At 41.0% G+C, this 19975-nt stretch overlaps 1 protein-coding gene across 1 annotated transcript in view; it reads right to left on the reverse strand.

Annotated features, from left to right (window-relative positions):
• Positions 1–19975, reverse strand: part of ANTXR1 (ANTXR cell adhesion molecule 1) — a 317311-nt gene that overhangs the window by 160337 nt on the left and 136999 nt on the right. Inside the window, exons 11-14 of the mRNA XM_073569123.1 lie at positions 19835–19904; positions 19462–19540; positions 8249–8344; positions 5469–5510 (exon numbers count right to left, since the gene is read on the reverse strand). Coding sequence (XP_073425224.1) covers positions 5469–5510; positions 8249–8344; positions 19462–19540; positions 19835–19904 — 287 coding nt within the window. The remainder of the gene's footprint in view (positions 1–5468; positions 5511–8248; positions 8345–19461; positions 19541–19834; positions 19905–19975) is intronic.

Genomic DNA, 19975 nt, shown 5'->3' on the forward strand with positions numbered 1-19975 from the left:
ACCGTGTGCCCAAACAGTGGTCCCCCCCCACATGTGGGGTACCAGCGTACTCAGGACAAATTGGACAACAACTCTTAGGGTCCAATTTCTCCTGTTACCCTTGTGAAAATAAAAATTGGGAGCTAAAAGATCATTTTTGTGGAAAAAAAATGATTTTTTTTATTTTCACGGCTCTACATTATAAACTTTAGTGAAACACTTGGGGGTTCAAAGTGCTCACCACACATCTAGATAAGTTCCTTGGGGGGGTCTAGTTTCCAAAAAGGGGTCACTTGTGGAGGATTTCCACTGTTTAGGCACATCAGGGGCTCTGCAAACGCAACATGACACCCGCAGACCATTCCATCAAAGTCTGCATTCCAAAACGTCACTACTTCCCTTCCGATCCCCACCGTGTGCCCAAACAGTAGTTTTCTTCCACATATGGGGTACCAGTGTACTCAGGACAAATTGGACAACAACTTTTGGGGTCCAATTTCTCCTGTTACCCTTGTGAAAATAAAAAATTGGGGGCTAAAAGATCATGTTTGTGGAACAAAAATGATTTTTTATTTTCATGGCTCTACGTTATAAACTTCTGTGAAGCACTTGGTGGTTCAAAGTGCTCACGACACATCTAGATAAGTTCTTTAAGGGGTCTAGTTTCCAAAATGGGGTCACTTGTGGGGGTTTCCACTGTTTAGGCACATTAGGGGCTCTCCAAATGCGACATGGCGTTCTATCTCAATTCCAGCCAATTCTGCATTGAAAAAGTCAAACGGCACTCCTTCCTTTCTGAGCTCTGCCGTGTGCTCAAACAGTGGTTTAGCCCCACATTCGGGGTATCGGCGTATTTGGGAGAAATTGCACAAAAAATTTTGTGGTTCATTTTCTGTTTTTACACTTGTGAAAATAAAAAAAATGGTTCTGAAGTAAAATGTTTGTGAAAAAAAGTTAAATGTTTATTTTTTCCTTCCACATTCCATTCATTCATGTGAAGCACCTGAAGGGTTAATAAACTTCTTGAATGTGGTTTTGAGTACATTGAGAGGTGCAGTTTTTAGAATGGTGTCACTTTTGGGTATTTTCTGTCATATTGACCCCCCAAACTCACTTCAAATGTGAGGTGGTCCCTAAAAAAAATGGTGTTGTAAATTTTGTTGTAAAAATGAGAAATCGCTGGTCAACTTTTAACCCTTATAACTTCCTAAAAAAAAAAAATTATGTTTCCAAAATTGTGCAGATGTAAAGTAGACATGGGGGAAATGTTATTTATTAACTATTTTGTGCGATATCACTCTCTGATTTAAGGGCATAAAAATTAAAAGTTTGAGAATTGCAAAATTTTCAAAATTTTTGCCAAATTTCGATTTTTTTAACATATAAGTGCAGTTCATATCTAAGAAATTTTACCACTATCCTGAAGTACAATATGTCATGAGAAAACAATGTCAGAATCAGCAGGATCCGTTGAAGCATTCTAGAGTTATGGCCTCATAAAGTGACACTGGTCAGAATTGAAAAAATTGGCCTGGTCACGAAGGCAAAAACAGGCTCAGGCGCGAAAGGGTTAATCTGATCTGATCAAGCATGAACCGCCTTTTTAAGGTCATACCACAGCATCTCAATTGGATTAAGGTAAGGACTTTGACTAGGCCACTCCAATGCCTTAAAGGTCATAAACCTTCCGAAAACTTCAACTTTTGTCTTGTCAGTCCACAGAGCATTTTCTCAAAAGTCTTGAGGATAATCAACATGTTGTTACCAATTGTAGATAATGGCTCTCACTGTAGTTTGCAGTAGTCCCAAAGCTTTAGAAAATAGTTTAAAACCTTTTCCAGAATGTTAGATCTCACTTACCATACTTTGTTTCTCATTTGTTCTAGAATTTATTTGGATCGCGACATAATGTCTAGCTTATGAGGATCTTTTGGTCTACTTCACTTTGTCAAACAGATCCCATTTAAGTGATTTCTTGATTGAAAACAGGTGTGGCAGTAGTCAGGCCTGCGTGTGGCTAGAGAACTTGAACTCTGCTACCGAAAGATGTAATAAACCACAGTTAATTTATGTTTTAAGGGGGGCAATCACTTTTTCACACAGGGCCCTGTAGGTTTGGTCTTATCTTTCCTTTAATATTAAAGACCTTCATTTAAAAACTGAAGGTTTTGTGTCTACTTATATTATCTTTGTCTAATATTTTACTTTGTTTGGTGATCTGAAACATTTAAGTGTGACAAACATGCAAAAGAATAAGAAATCAGGAAGGGGGCAAAGTGAACACTTTTTCACATCACTGTATACAGTATGTTAAAATGCTGTATATCAGGGCTGAAAGGTGGTGGCCTTATCTCACATGGGACAAGCCTAATGACAGGTTCACTTTAAAGTTTCAGACAGGTCGGTACAAAAAAAGCTATGCTCCATCATCAACATTGTAAATAGGAGAAATTGACAGACATTTTCTTTGGCTAGTATTTCTTAAAACATGGCCTCTTATGATGATGTCTTGTTCCATGTCAATGCTGCAGGCAACTGTAGCCTGCAGGAGTTACAGTGGGGCAAAAAAGTATTTAGTCAGTCAGCAATAGTGCAAGTTCCACCACTTAAAAAGATGAGAGGCGTCTGTAATTTACATCATAGGTAGACCTCAACTATGGGAGACAAACTGAGAAAAAAAAATCCAGAAAATCACATTGTCTGTTTTTTTTTCATTTTATTTGCATATTATGGTGGAAAATAAGTATTTGGTCAGAAACAAGCAATCAAGATTTCTGGCTCTCACAGACCTGTAACTTCTTCTTTAAGAGTCTCCTCTTTCCTCCACTCATTACCTGTAGTAATGGCACCTGTTTAAACTTGTTATCAGTATAAAAAGACACCTGTGCACACCCTCAAACAGTCTGACTCCAAACTCCACTATGGTGAAGACCAAAGAGCTGTCAAAGGACACCAGAAACAAAATTGTAGCCCTGCACCAGGCTGGGAAGACTGAATCTGCAATAGCCAACCAGCTTGGAGTGAAGAAATCAACTGTGGGAGCAATAATTAGAAAATGGAAGACATACAAGACCACTGATAATCTCCCTCGATCTGGTGCTCCACGCAAAATCCCACCCCGTGGGGTCAGAATGATCACAAGAACGGTGAGCAAAAATCCCAGAACCACGCGGGAGGACCTAGTGAATGAACTGTAGAGAGCTGGGACCAATGTAACAAGGCCTACCATAAGTAACACACTACGCCACCATGGACTCAGATCCTGCAGTGCCAGACGTGTCCCACTGCTTAAGCCTGTACATGTCCGGGCCCGTCTGAAGTTTGCTAGAGAGCATTTGGATGATCCAGAGGAGTTTTGGGAGAATGTCCTATGGTCTGATGAAACCAAACTGGAACTGTTTGGTAGAAACACAACTTGTCGTGTTTGGAGGAAAAAGAATACTGAGTTGCATCCATCAAACACCATACCTACTGTAAAGCATGGTGGTGGAAACATCATGCTTTGGGGCTGTTTCTCTGCAAAGGGGCCAGGACGACTGATCCGGGTACATGAAACAATGAATGGGGCCATGTATCGTGAGATTTTGAGTGCAAACCTCCTTCCATCAGCAAGGGCATTGAAGATGAAACGTGGCTGGGTCTTTCAACATGACAATGATCCAAAGCACACCGCCAGGGCAACGAAGGAGTGGCTTCGTAAGAAGCATTTCAAGGTCCTGGAGTGGCCTAGCCAGTCTCCAAATCTCAACCCTATAGAAAACCTTTGGAGGGAGTTGAAAGTCCGTGTTGCCAAGCGAAAAGCCAAAAACATCACTGCTCTAGAGGAGATCTGCATGGAGGAATGGGCCAACATACCAACAACAGTGTGTGGCAACCTTGTGAAGACTTACAGAAAACGTTTGACCTCTGTCATTGCCAACAAAGGATATATCACAAAGTATTGAGATGAAATTTTGTTTCTGACCAAATACTTATTTTCCACCATAATATGCAAATAAAATGAAAAAAAAAACAGACAATGTGATTTTCTGGATTTTTTTTTCTCAGTTTGTCTCCCATAGTTGAGGTCTACCTATGATGTAAATTACAGACGCCTCTCATCTTTTTAAGTGGTGGAACTTGCACTATTGCTGACTGACTAAATACTTTTTTGCCCCACTGTATATGTGACAAAATATCATGAGTGTCACGATTCCACCACTCACTGTGTCCCGAACACCTTGACAGCTCAGCCACCCTATAGAGTCAGGGCCATGTTGAGCTGTAAGTATTGTGAGTGACAGCTCAGCTGTCCAGTCTGAGGCACGGGAGTGCTGAGCTTTTAGTATTGTGAGTGACAGTCTGTCCGCCATTCAGGGCAGTTGCGTCTTTTGTTTCTTCCAGGTGCCTCCCGTTCTGGGTGATCACCTGGCTCTTTAGCTGGCTGTCAGTGTCTAATTTTTGCCAGGTGTAGCCTTAGCTCAGTGGTGTGTGAGTGTTTGCCATGTTTTCCAATGCTCTGTTTCTGATCTTCTGTTGCCTAACCTTGGACCATCTGTTTACCTTCCCCCTCTTTGTCTTGATCTGCTACCTTCCTGGAATTCTGACCTAGGACTGTGACCTGACTACACCTTTGTCTTATCCCTCTGTTTATGACAAGCTCTCTGGGTATCTGACCTCGGACCTCTTGACGACCCTCCTGTCTCACAGCTAGTCCATGAGTAATGACTCAGTGTCACAATGAGGAGGTCAGTAAAGAGGGTTTTTATTTGCCATGTATCCCTATTTTCTGCAATCAGCAGGAAGTATATTACTGCTATGGATTTCCGTTCAGTAAATTTCTTCATCAACTCCACCATAAATGAAGGCTTGGATGTCTTCATGTGCTGGCCTTACAGTTTCTTGCACAGAGTTCTGCTGTGTGTATGAGGTGTAAGACTTTTGAAAAGTGATGAGAAAAAGCAAAAAAAATAGCAAAAAGTCTCAATTCTTTCTGCAAAAAAAAGACATGGAACAAAATTTGTTCAAAGACCAAAGAACATATGTCTTTGGGGTGCACATATTTGAGAACAACATTTTTCCTAATGTTATTCGTGGCATTTAATTTTTTTTTTAGCTTTTTGTTTTAGGATTCTTTGATAGATGCTTGTCTGACCTGCAACTTCAGCATGTGGCAAACAGGTCCCGTCAATAGCCATAGGGCTATACAAGAGCAGCTTTCTTCAGTCACTTGTATGAGAGTTCCAAAAATTGCAAAGCAATTTTTAGAACTTCTTTACCAAGAAAATGAATTGGTAAGTCTTGCATGCAAGGCCATCTCTCCATTCCTCGGTAGTCACGTTTATAATACATTCATAGCCAGAAATGTTCAAGATGAAACACCCCTTTATAATATAAAATGCACTTTATACAATGGTTTGTTTGTGTTTTTTTTAGTAAGATTCTGAATATCACTTTATGTTTTTAAAAAATTATAATAAACGCTAGAAATTAATTGCCTTTTTTCTTACCTCACTGTCTTCTTCTGTTGGTGGGGGAGGTGCTTTGATCATCTAAATAAAGTAAAAATATAATTACTCAGTTCATTAACCTGGATTAGTTAATTTTTGCATTTCAATGTCAATTTTTCATTTTAGTTATATGCCATTTTTTAGGGTGACAGTGAAGGAGAAAGGGCTTGAAAGTGTAGACTACACCATGTACAGTATGCACATAAGCTGATTTCCCCCAGCATCTAAGCTCATGCGCTCATAACGCCTCTAGAGACCGGACTGGCTCTCATCACTCTTGTCTCGAGCAAAGTATCTGGCCTGGTTTCCAAATATGAATCCAGATTTTCTAAACAAGTCACATTTCCAGGAATTTTTATTGCATCATACAACTTTAATCAGCAGTAATTAACCGTTACACTACAAAGAGTTAATTGCTTACATTCAGTTCCTTGATATACTTGTGGGTGGTTCTAGCTGTACAGTTGTGTCATTTGAAGGAGTATTACAATTTTTGCAAATAAAGCATTTTTTTGTATAATTTGATTATATAAAAATACATTGTACAAAAATGCAATAAATATAATTTTCAAACTTGCTGCTACCTGCATAAGATTTCTGCCTGCTGACATTATATAAGTAGCTTTTGTGATGTCATGGATGACTGGATACTCTGCCTCCAGCAGGGCGAATTTCTATGACACCCGTGACCCTGGATACACCGCCTCCAGCGGGGCAAATTTAAACAATGTAACGTGCAGCCGGATACACCGCCTCCAGCAGGCGAATTTCAATAATTACACGTGTATCTGGATACACCGCCTCCAGCAGGGTGAATTTACAGAGTTAAGGGAAACACCAGGGAAACCGATACAATGGAGGGCCCTGCAATAGGGAACGGGGACGTGGAGACCTCCTGCACTCCCCTGAGTCAGTGTCTCTACACTCCTGACGGTCCCTAGGCAGGTTCCGCACCTGGCGACGAGCAGGATACCTAAAAACCCTAGCTCGCCCTGCACCTATCCCTTTCTAATGAATTGGACGGTGCAGAAACTAATCCCACCACTGCACTAAAACACACATAAGGAAAGTTACAAACAGGGAAAAAGCACTTAGCTTTGCTCTGCTGCTATTGCTCCCAGCAACAGAGTCCAGCACCTGAGTGCAGCTTTCCTCCTGAATAGCTGCTACTTCACCAAAGCTTTGTGAGATCTGCAAGGAACTCCTCACTGTTGCTCCTTCCACACCAGGACTCTGACTGAGCTGCAAGGAACTCTTCTCTAGCTCCTTCCTCCACCAAGGATGGTTGGAAATGAACAATATCACCAACAGTGAGTGAGACCACCTGACTCTCCTTTATAGGCAAGAGCCAGAGCAATCACACCTGCTAGTGATTCCCGTGTAATAATACTAGCCACCACCGGGGGCAAAACTAGAACTAAAGACACCACTGTGTAATGACCCTAATGGCCACCGGGGGCAAAACTAACTTTAAGCAAACGGCTTAAAGGAAAAAAAAAGGGAACACGTGCTTTCATCTGTCACAATCCAGCATGGATCGTGACAGCTTTATTGCCTTCTTCCTGCAGTTTGAAGGGTTATTGTCAACATTAAAAGTTAACACCTATCCCAAAGTATAGTTAATAACTTCTGGAGTGGTGGGAATGCTACTGCTGGGAGGACGCGTACCAATTCCGAAACCAAAAATATTGCCCCATTGGAACGCGCTGGCGGTTACAAATACAGTATGTGCCACCATTCCATTGATTCCCTATGAGATTCCTAGAGATCATTGAATACTACATTCATCTAACTCCAGCCATTCTTTAGTGAAGGAACAGAGTATGGCGACCACGTCTTTATTTTAAAATGGAACTTCGGAGCCCTGATTTGGGGATTGGACGTGGTCCCAGCCTGCTGATGGCTAATCTGTACCAGGATTCATCTTTCTAATCCCTTCCTACATCGCTTTCTGGCTTGAAAATACCTTGACAAACTTCAAGCAGCCAGTATCCCTTAAAAAAATGTACAACAAGTTCCCTGTGTGTCTGGACCATGAAATCTACCTGTTGAAATTGTGCTAAGCAAGCCCCTCTTCTTTTGATTGATCATTCACACACTACTGAAACTCTCCACATCATAGCAAATGACTGGCGCATGCTCTGCCTGTATTGCCCTTATGTGGGCAGAGGCATCTACTGCTTTTCGTGGATGCGCTGGTCAAAATATCCTATTTGGCTCATTGGTTTCATCCTGGCTGGGGCATGTATGAATTTCACAGGGTGTCTCTCTGCCGATGTGAGTGTCCTTTCCCATCCCTCGGTTAAACTTCATGGAAACTAGTCTTTTTTCAACTCTAACTACTGTATGATGTAAAAACGGCGCATGCGCAGAAGAAAGGTTTACATATTCATCAGATGTCAGCAACCTATAAAAAATATTGACTGTAAAAAAAATGTCAGCATCCTTTGGGGGATCGGCAATATTTTATAGTATCTACTGAATGTCCAACCACTGCATAAGTAAATCCTAGCACTAAATCTACGTTATGTAAGCAGTCAGCTTGTTTAACTGTAATAAAAGTAGATTTATGGGACATGTGTTACGTATAATAACCTCTCCAGACTTCGTAGGAAGATAAACTGATAATTCTCTACCGCAACGGATGCTGCTTACACTAAAGCAACCAGCAGTATTAAAGCACTGGATGCAGGAAAACAACTGAGGATACGCACTTTTTGCCAACCTAGGGTCACATCAGGTGTCTGTGACACATCGTGATGAGGAGATCTAATACTTACCACAGTGCAGCACAAAGGCCAGAACCACCATAGCAGGGCCAGAATCAGCAGGAGAAATAAGATGAGCAAGGCAATAGCCAAGATGGTCCCATCTGCCTGCAGGAGATAAAAGAAAGTGAAATGTTCACTGTGTGATATGCTTGTTCCATTATTATATATCAAATCATTTACATTGTGTATCTACTAGTGCCTCATATTTATCATAAGAGTAGGGTACCAGTACTTTGTGTGGGGTACATCTATTGACAAAGTGCTGGGCCACCAGGGTGCTAGATAGCATGGTGCACAATACGTCGCCATACGACTGGCACCTTATAACAGTCTTATCTAATGAAAGTAAGCAACTAATTCCATCATGAATGATCGGAGGGATGAGATCACATTTCTGCTCTGGAGTATGTGCTCTTTCCAAGCATCAAGTGGTCAGTGTTTTACTGGACTGGGCACCATGCACCACTACATTTCCCTTGCAGCTGGTGTTACATGGAAAATGGATGGCTTCATACCGACAAATAATACACAGATACATGATCTTTCTTTGGATTGCAGTCGGTTACCACATTTATTGAAACATTAGAAACCGTTAATAAAGGCACAAAAATGTCATCACAACATTGAACGGGGACACGATATACCAATTCACAAAGGGGCTCCTTTTGGATAAAATATTTAGGCTTACTGTGCGCTGCTGAGACCAGGATAAAGTCACCACATGAGAAACTTTTAACTCTTTATTCCCAACGCGTTTCAAAGTGAAAAACCACTTCTTCTTCAGGGGATGACATGTACACTAAATATTTTATCCAAAAGAAGCTATATTGGCGGTCACGGTTGTGAACCTCGGGCGTGCAGCAGGCTGACATTGATTTACATGCTTTTATCCGCTCTGGAAAAGGTGAGTAGATTCCATTTGAATTTATTCCATCTTCTACCCAGATAAGACCCTATTGCGCTTTTTCTTTCCTTAGTTTTATCCTAATTCACAAAGGGGAATATCTGCTTATGAAGTTCCAACAACACCATCACAGATCCCTTGTTAAGATACTCCCAGCTGTGACTTTAGCATATAATTCTCATGTATGTAAAAAAAGAAAAAGAATTTATGATAAACAATGTTTTACAAAATATATGATCTGTAAAACATGGTGTCCAACCAGCCTACCATAATTGAAACCATTCCTAAACAAAAAGGAGAGATGGGCATGGTGCATCTCTGGGAGAAAGAGTCTAGTGAGGGGCTAACATGGAGGTTAAAGATACTCTCAGAAAGGTGGACCACAAATGCTCTAAAATAGCTAAAATAACCTACACAGCAGTTACTCACCTCAGATCCCCGCTATTGCCTGGGTGTCATGTCACATCAATATAGCACATAACCGCTGTAGTCAATCATTGAGCTCAGTGGCTGTGCTGAGGTAGAGGTTAGTAATTAACCACAGTGGTGATGACTGATGTGCACTCTGAATGTGACATGATTACTACAGCCAAAATAGTGACACCCTAGAAATGGTGAGGAACCACCACTAGATCCGGGAAGGATGAGTATCTGTTGTGTTTGATATTTTAGTTATTTTGGGGTATTGGGGTCCACTTTCCTGAAAGTGGAAAACCTTAACGTCATGTGCACACATTCAGTATTTGGTGAGTTTTTTTTAAAACAGTATTCGTAAGCCAAAACCAGGAGTGGGTGATAAATACAGAAGTGGTGACGTGTTTCTATTAGGCTGGGTTCACACGTAGCGGAACTCTCGAGGAAATTACCGAGAGAATTCCGGAATTCCATTCCGCGGGAAAATTGCATTTTAAATTCCCGCGATTTTCCCGCGGAAAAACTAGCATTTTGCAAGCGTAATTAGCTTGCAGAATTGCTAGCGTTTTCTAAGCGATCTGTAGCATTGCTTGGAGAACTGATTGACAGGTTGGTCATACTCGTCAAACATAGTGTTTGACGACTGTGACCAACTTTTTACTACTGAGGCCACCTATGCGGCATCAATAGTAAAAGATAGAATGTAAAAAATAATCTGACGTCCCGCGCAGCCTTCCCGCCTCTCTCCACGCTCCCGGTCCCAGTAATCCTTTGCGACAATTACCGTGATGACGTCCGTTCTCACGGTCATCCGCGATGACGTCACGCGAATGACCGCGAGACTTCTCGATCCCGCGAGAATGGACGTCATCGCTTGCAAAAGCTTACTGGGACCGGGAGCATGGAGAGAGGCGGGAAGGCAGCGCGGGACGTCGGAAGGTGAGAATAACAATATTTTTTATTTTAAATTCTATTTTTTACAGGGATATGGTACCCAAAGCCCGAAGGACAGTCTCCTCTCCTCCGGACAGTGGGTACCATCCGCAAATATTCTGCTTACTTTTCGCATAGTGTGCACGGCCACATGCGGAAAGTAAGCAGAACAATGCATTCCTATGGGTGCGGGATCGCCGCGATTCCGCGAAATTAATGAGCATGCTGCGTTTTTTTTACCGCGAAGCTCTTCCTCCGTGGTAAAATCCGCAGCATTAGCATAGCATTGCAGAATCCCATAGGAATGCTGTTTTCGCGGCAAAATCGCGCGGTTAAAACCGCCGCGGAAACGTGAAAAAACCGCCACGTGTGAACTCAGCCTTATACTTTTCCTCTGATTGTTCCTCACCTGGTTTTGGCTTACAAATACTGAGGTAAAATACTGACCAAAATACTGCCATGTGAACATGAGAGTCCAAAGCTATTTAAATGAAGTCAATTTTTTATTATTCCAAAAAGAAGGCACATGAAAGAGAACACGACAAGTTTAAAATGTATTTAAATGAGGCATCTAATAATAAAGTAACCCAGAGCCAATAGAAAAACAGGTCAGCACTGATGGGTAATCAAAAAAATCCAAATAGACAATCCTACTAGAATGTAAGTAGGTCAGAGACTATATTTTGGTTCCAATACATAAGAGCAAACAATGCGTATATGGATACTGAGTTAAATTCTTTGTAAATGAATTTTACATAAATTATTGCATGTTGCCCAATGTTTTAGCTCAGCAATGTCGCACTGCAACAATTTAAATGATATGCCGCAAAAAGAGGGGGTAAAACCCCCAACAAGGTACATATGCTAATAATACCTGTATGAGTTCCATCAAGTTAGGAACAGCTGCAGAAGGACATTATCGTAAATCTGAATGTCTAAACGGATAGCCAATCCAGGGATGTATGAAACAGAGCATGTGTGTGTCCATGTAATGGAGCTTTTCATGCATCCAGAGAGTGGCAAAGTTAATCCTCCATTATTGATAAAAATAGTTGTGCATTGCACAAAAAAGTGTCTCTTTATGTAGAAATAAGTGTGGCTGATATCAGCCTGATAAAGTCCCAACACAATACATGTGCCTAGTGACCTATATGGAACTCATCATGCCAACAGCAGCCACACAAAGAATACGACCACAAAGAATCGACTCATACGACTCACAATGAAATAGGGGGCAATATGCGTGGTAAAATTAGGAGGTAACTGTGCCTGAGAAATGATTAATATTAGCCAGTGCTAGGTATGCATGAGAAGCATCTCAAATAATCTGAAATAATGTACCCATCATGACAAAATATGACAAATGTGCTGGCCTGGAACCCCAACGCACGTTTCGCGGATATAGTGCCGCTTCCTCGGAGGGCGTTCTCCTGTGTTTTATTATACTGTTTAAGGAGTCGTCTCTATTGTAATTACTATTGAGGCCCACTATAGGTATATTACTGGTGATAGGTTAACAATGTCTTTTTGGAGTATTTTTTTCATGTGCCATGTGAACATGGCCTTACGCTACACTAATAAGGCTACTTGAGTAGGAGGTTACAAGAGATACTGCAGCATTCCCCACAGTGGGGATAAGGACATGACATTCAATATGGGTATAAAAAAAGAAGAGTACATTTCCAAACCAGTAATGACAGCACCATTATAGTACAACCTTCAGTCAGACTGCACCCTCACTAATTGGTTGGGTGCATTTCAAATCACATAGACCCCAATTCATCATTTGAGGGATTTTTTAAGTCATTTTCCTTTTTTGTCTTTTGGTATTAGTTGCCATTTTTTATGCCAAATTCTTCAAAATGGTGCACATAACTCATGAATTTGGCGCAAAGTCAAAAATGATCTTTATTTTCTGTCCTGAACTGTTTTTTGCAGCATTTTAGAGCAAAAAATGGCACATATTGCAAAAATGTAGCAAAAATTGCACAAAAATATTGCCTCATTGATTAGCACCATAGGCGTTTGTATGTTCTTCCCGTGTTTGTGTGGGTTTCCTCCTGGTTCTCCTGCACACCGAAATGGTAGGAAACAGATTGTGAGCCCCAATGGGGACAGTACTGATGATGTCTGTAAAGTGCTGTGGAATTAATGGCACTGTATAAGCAAGAATAATAATCATAATAAAATATTAGCATACCAAAAAATACACCATGGGAAAAGGGAACTGGGGTGGAGTTTTTGCAACTTTTCAAAAAGCTGCAATTGATGAATCTTTCGAAATATTGGAAAACAAAATAAGTGAATACATAAACTTCAAAAAAGGTGCAAATAGAATTATGAATTGGATGCAAACCAAGAAAAAAAAAATGTGAAAGCACAAAACCAGACAAAAAACAGGTGCTAAGGCTACTTTCACACTTGCTTTTTTTTGCAGCGCGTTTTTCCCGCAAAAAAACGCATGGAAAAAACGCATACAAACGCATACAAATGCTGCGCTTTTTTCAAGCATTTTTATGCGCATGCATGAAAAAAACGCAGCGTTTTTATGTGTTTGTATGCATTTTTAGTGCGTTTTTACCGCGTTTGCGTTTTTTTACAACATTAGTTGGCCTCACAAAAAAAATCAAGATAGGGTTAGGATTAACAATAACCCAAACCATGACTTTACTAACCCTAACCCTAACCCTTAACCAAACCATACTAACCCTAACCCTAACCCTTAACCAAACCATACTAACCCTAACCCTTAACCAAACCCTACTAACCCTAACCCAAACCCTAACCCTAAACCCTTAACCAAACCATACTAACCCTAACCCTAACCCCCCTTAACTAACCCTAGCTCTAACCCAAACCCCTAATTTCCATTGTCTAACCAATGGTCAACAAAAAAACGTATGCGCAAAAAAACGCATACATGAGCATGCCAATGCGCACCCATAGACTTACAATGGGTGTCTTGCTGTAAAAAAACGCATTGCGCGCGCATGCGTTTTTTTGAAGCAAGTCGGACGCCCAAAAAATGCAACAGGATGCATTTTGTGCACCCGAGCGCACACCACAAAAAAAGCATGCGTGTAAAAACGCATACAAACGCATGTGTATGCGCACATAAGCGCATCCCATGCAAAATATAGGGGAAAAAAGCGCATGCGTTTTTTAGCGCTAACATACAGCGCAAAAAAACGCAAGTGTGAAACCAGCCTAAGACAATGATGATTTGGGGTCATAGTACTTCAAGCTTTTACAGAATCCTTGATGTTATCTGGATTCAATTCCATCCATAACAGGTGCCACACAGCTGAGTGTCCCAGATGGAGAACAGCCAAGTTTGTTGTGTTAAACAGCTCCTGGGTATATTACCATATGTTAAAAATGTATAAAAGGTTATGTTAAAGGGGTTGTCTCATCAGGAACACCACAACCCCTTTCAGAATACAGCCGTCAGGGTGGTCAGCTGACACCTCTCACTCCTAGAACTCTGGGCAAAAAGCTGATTTTTCCACAATAAAACCTAAGATAAAATCAAAATGAGCTAATACCCTTTAGAAGAGATGAGCAAATTTTTTCGGATTTTGGCCCCAAATCTGATTTTTACATATTCAGGCCATATTCAAACACTATTTGTACCGAATGTATGTCTTATGTTCGGTTTCCGAACATATTCGGTAATTTCTCCCAGTGACTCTAATGACGTTCGGCTGTGTTCGACAAATATTGCAAAAACAATAGTCGATTCAGAAACAAATTCGAACAAATTCGCTCATCTCTACCCTTTAGTATATAAATAAGTAAATAGTAATAGTACATGTAAATAACAGGGTACATGGTGAACACCGTTTTGATCAAAAAAGCGTAAAAGCTTTGGCCTAGTCATTTCATCTAATATAGCAGCAGAAAATTGTAGAGGAGGAAGCCGGCACCAAATCCCTTGACATTGCCACTTAGTTTACACCTCATGGGACAGTGCAAAAACACCGATCAAAAGGGGAACTCGGGTGCACACCAGAAAAAAGGTAAACATATGTCCAAAATAAGAAAAGAAAGGTGGCACTCACTGTCCGTATAAACATTCTTTATTTCAAGTCTTTAAAACATGGCAGCGAGAGAATGGCTTGGACACTTCATGGACAATGGCGATTTCGAGCTGTCTGCGCTTCAATGGTCAGATGTCTGAACAGTCGGGCCTGGATCTTGCTCTGCCCCATCTATACTAGAGGATAAGGCTATCCCGATGGGGTACACCTTGTCGTGGTGGTATGGCTATTATTTTTTAATCAAAATAGTAAAATGGTGTTAACTAAGTAGTACCCCAAGTTATTTACATGTGCTATTACTATTTACTTGCTTGCCTACTAAAGGGTATATGCTCATTTTGCTTTTTAGGTTTTGTCAGTCAAATGGCCACAGTGTACACCAACTTATGTTCTGGCTCATTTATTTGATTTTTTCACAATAAGCAGCTGCTGCTGCAGGGGAAATGTAGTAGTACATGATGGCCATTTAGATAAATGGTCAACCCCGTAATAAAAGGAAGAACAGGAGACACTCTTCCCTCCATGAGGCTCGTCTTCTATGGCACAAAAGATATGATGTATAAAGAATAACCACATGCCTCTGTACAAGGACTAAAACTGCTACGTAAATCTAAAACCGACTGCTAGTTTCAGTGTAAATGATGTCTATTTCTAGTGTGAATGATGAGAGGTTGCAAAGTAGGCAAAAACTTGTGGTTTGCTCCATTTGACATTACGGTCTGATGCGTCCAGGACAGGGTCACCTGGATCCATTGTCCTTCTATGTCTTAACATCCTTCAAACAAAAAATTGAGTCTAAAGCACAAGACTCCACATTGAGACATCCGTCTCTCCATTTATTATTCCAAGATGTGTTGGAAATCTTCCAGGTCCTCGCTTTGCATCACTGCTTCTACTTCATTATAACACATTTATAACAAAAGTTTCACAAATCAAAAAGAATTCCTACATGTTAACGTCCATTCATTGCGGAGTCTGTTCTTGTATGGAAAAAGGATTAAAAACCACATAAGAAAAGATTAAGGAAAAGTATGCAGAATAGGACTGACTGTGACTTGTGTCTGTCTAAGCTAATGTACATTTCATTTTAATCCTTGCGCTGCTAGACTGAGTTGCAGAACAGGAAAAGGTCACCAGGACAATCCCCGGAGGATTAAAGAAGAAAAGATGTTAGACAAAACCAATGATGTCATCAGGACAGAAGTGTATTGTAAAAATTCACCAGAAATAATGGAAAAATCTGCCACTGATAAAGTCACATAAGTCTCAATTTAAATAGGAGGTTCTATTGTGATGTCACAAGTAAGCTTATGACTATCGCCCAAAAAATGGCCAATGTGGCTCTTGCCGCTATGTGCTTATGAGAGGATGTGGCCAAATCGACCTATTCCATTAAAGTGTTCAATTCAGAGTTGAGTCTATCTAGCAATTTCCATCAAGAGGTCGTTAAACCATTTATTCTATGATCACATCAATGGAGAAACTGAATTTCCAACTTAATGAAGCCGATATGGAGGCACACCCATGTGTCGCTAGAGGATACTCCATATGGCACAGCATGACAGGGTTAGTTTCTTCTAGAAAGAGTTAACCCCCAGATATACCAGAGCTGTGTTAAAGCAGTTACTGGCAGTAGCTTCCTAAATAAAGTTTGCAGTCACAGCTAAGTTGCTGCAGCTGAAGTTTGGTTTCTCTGTTCCAGATGTGTCACAAAATAATAACACAAGAAGGAGGCCACTCTCACTAGGAAGTATGGTGGTAAAATAGTTCTTTGTCACCGAAATGTACAGAATGGAGGTCAAAAACTCCACCATTACACACTATAAAATGGGTCATGAATCGCAGATCTCAAAAGGGGCCCATAGACATTAGATTAGACCTGGGCAAAGTGCAGGCCAAAACAGTCAAAGGGCTGAAGACACTGGCCCATGGGCTGCACTATACGGCTGCACTTTCCTACCCTGTGTTCCGATGTCATCGCTACCTGCATCCTAAGGATGTAAATAGCGGTGAATATAATGGTGGAGGAAGGGGCCTTTGGCTCTGTCTTCCACCATTCAGCATTAATGTCACTAGACCGCATTTGCTGTGCGGAGCGTTAGTGCACACAGCAAAGACCGGAAAGTGTGACTATGTTGAATATGTGTCTGTATATATTAGAGCTATATGAGGGCTCATACTATATATAGGGTGATTCTGTGGGAGCTCATACTGATTATATGGGGCCTGCCTGTGCTCATTCTTCTCTATATATAAAAATGAATGTGTGTGTGTGTGTGTGCGTGTGTATCATCAACCAATCACGAAGCATCTCTCATTTCAACAGAGCTGTTCAAAAGAAGCTGAGCTGTGATTGGTTGCTATGAGCAACAGTTTTCCTTGCAAACAATCACTAAGCATCTCTCATTTCACCAGAGCTGGTTAAAAGTAGCTGAGCTGTGATTGGTTGCTAGGACCAACAGTTTTCCCACTTGACAACACCTCAGCTGACACTGACATGGTGGGAGTAATATAGCATCCCTGGGAACATAAGCTCCCAGCCATTGTCTGCCCCCATGAAAGGAGCAGAGAGCACATGACAGAAATAAATCCCCCCCGTGCCTATATCCCCATCATACATCCTCCATCCTGTAGGCACATCTGGAAGTCAGAGCAAATCCAACCAGCACTTTGGTACTGACCCCAGGGTCTCTTAAAGGGATCATTGGTATGGAATTTAGGGCAAATCCACTCTGAGCTTTGGTATTGACCCCAGGCCTTTCTTAAAGGAATCTCCGGTATGGAAGTCAGGGCAATTGCCTTCAAATGCTCTGGTACTGACCACAGGATCTCTGGTTCTGACCTAAGTCCCCTCTTAAAGGGATCCTCGGCACGGAAGTGAGGGAAAATCCACTTTGCGCTTTGGTACTGACCTCAGGCCTCTCTTAAAAGGATCTACAGTATGGAAGTTAGGGTAAATCCCTCAGCACTCTGATTCTCACCCAAGGCTTCTATTAAAGGGATCCCCGGTATGGAAGTCAGGACAAATCCACTCAGTGCTCTGGTTCTGACGCCAGACCTCTCTTAAAGGGATCCCCAGTATGGAAGTTAGGACCGTTCCAATCAGCGCTCTGGTTCTGACTCCAGGCTGACGGAATGATGTGGCATATTAGGGGTAGTAGTCGGGTAGCACTGGCTGACAGGATGATGTGGGATATTATAGTGAATGTGGCTATGCGGAATGGGCGGGGCTATACACTACACCAAGATATATTTTATATATATATATATATATATATACATATATATATATAGACAGATAGATAAAATCATTATAATTTGTTAGAACTAACCGTAGTTAGCTACTATGCCAGGGCAGCGCCAGGCTCTTCAGCTAGTACTGTATATTGGTGTGCTGTGTGTAGGCTCATACAGTATATAAGGGGGCTGTGTGTGGGATCATGCTGTATGTAGGTTGTCTGTGGCGGCTCATAATGTATATAGGTGGGCTGTGTTTGGGCTCATATGGTATATAGGAGGCTGAATGTGCGATCATGCTTTATATAGGGGATTTGTGGGGGTTCATACTGTATATAGGTCTGTGTGGGCTAATACTCTATATTCGGGATCATTGTGAGGGCTCATACAGGGGTGTCAGTATACTTAATTATTTTCAATATAAAGTGATACAATTATTTTATATATGAATATTAATTGTAATTAATATGTTAATATTGAACAGTACTAATTTCAGCCTATCGATTTTGCCCTCCACAACAGTTGCAGTCTCTCACGTGACTCCTCGGGAAATGTAATTGCCCACCCCTGCATTAGAAAGTTGCCAGCAGACCTTGCTGATATAGATGGCGTCCGCCACCAGTGCAATACGTGACGGACAGCCCAGATTTCTCTGTTGGAGTAAACAATGTTTGGATAGCCTGGAATATAATTGCTCCAATCTTTTGGTTACGCCTGAGATAAGCTGTGACACAATTGTCTGGCAGTCACTTATTCCCTTTCCCCACTGAAATAACATGCACATTCAGTGAGTCACACACATCAAGGGTATTAATTAGGAAAATTAACTAATTGGTTTATATGTAAGTTAAAGAGGCTGGCCCAAGGTTGTTTTTTTATGTTTTTCTGAACAATTTATCCAAAAAATCATGGATAGCCAACATTATTTGGAGGACCATAATTAACCCTAAAGTTATGTGTTATATAGAGCAGGGTTCCCCAACTCCAGTCCTCAAGGCCCACCAACAGATCATGTTTTCAGGATTTCCCTTGTATTGTAAAGGTGAAGCAATTATCACCTGAGCAATACTAAGGAAATCCTGAAAACATGATCTGTTGGTGGGCCTTGAGGACTGGAGTTGGGGAACCCTGATATAGAGTATGTCGACAGCTCAATATGCTGTGAAAATTAGTCACAATAACAGATACAAGTTCTTACACCTTGCAAAAAATCTTAAAAAACTATTTTTTATGGACAGTGGAACAAAAAACAATTTTTAAATACTCTACAGAAATTTATAGATGTTTGGCAACCCCGGGTTAAGTTAATTTAGAAACCTAATTTTGAAATTAAAGTTAGATTGCGGGTCACGTAAGATCAAGTAGCTAGCTAGACATGAGAATGGCTACAGAAAGCATTTGTCTTTCTGACTCTCAGAAGTGAATTTTATGGACAGCTACTCCTTAAACAGGTTACAACCGTGGCCCCAGTAGGTTTAAGGTGCGCTCACACAGACATTTTTTTAATATGGATTTTGAAGCTGATCTGCATCAATACCAAACTGAGTGTGAACATACCCTAAAGCTTTTCCTATGTAACTGACACTTTATTGTACGTAATACAACAAACCAAGTCTAAAAATTAAATGACAAATCATATTAGCTCCAATATCGCATTATCTCGTATAAACAATGCAATAGGTTCTGTGGCTTACACAGTGGGTGCTGGTAATGATGACAGAACTGGAGATGAAGCTCAGGCCATCGTTCATGCTGACTTGGAGGGTAGCTGTCCTGCAAACGCAAAAAGATAATTAACAATTCGATCTGGAATTTCTACTTAATTCAGCATTTCTACATCTCTGAAGTAGGTTTCTGTCCACTCGCTGGATGATTTGTCTTCTCCGTCTACACAGTATAATTGAAATGGTGGCCAAAGTTTTCTATTCTTTACAGTTAATACTCAAGAAAGGAAAAATGTACAATGCACAGTAAACCACAAAATCTGGCCCATCCAGTAAAGACTAATAAGTGAGTGGTATTAGCATAACAAATATCCTTATAACGAGTTTGGTGCTTGTCTCTTACATGCCAACTTCTTCTAGGATGGGTGCAGGGCACAGCAGATATGTGTCTTCCACAACAAGGGGTTTCTCGTCTAGAACACAAACAAAACAGTAGGTATACATGTGTTACAGCTAAGTTCTAAGAGGAGCAAAGTCCTCTTAT

Source organism: Dendrobates tinctorius, unplaced genomic scaffold (genome assembly GCF_039654945.1).
Source record: "Dendrobates tinctorius isolate UK_male_01 unplaced genomic scaffold, ASM3965494v1 ptg000022l, whole genome shotgun sequence".
Lineage (NCBI taxonomy): Eukaryota > Metazoa > Chordata > Amphibia > Anura > Dendrobatidae > Dendrobates > Dendrobates tinctorius.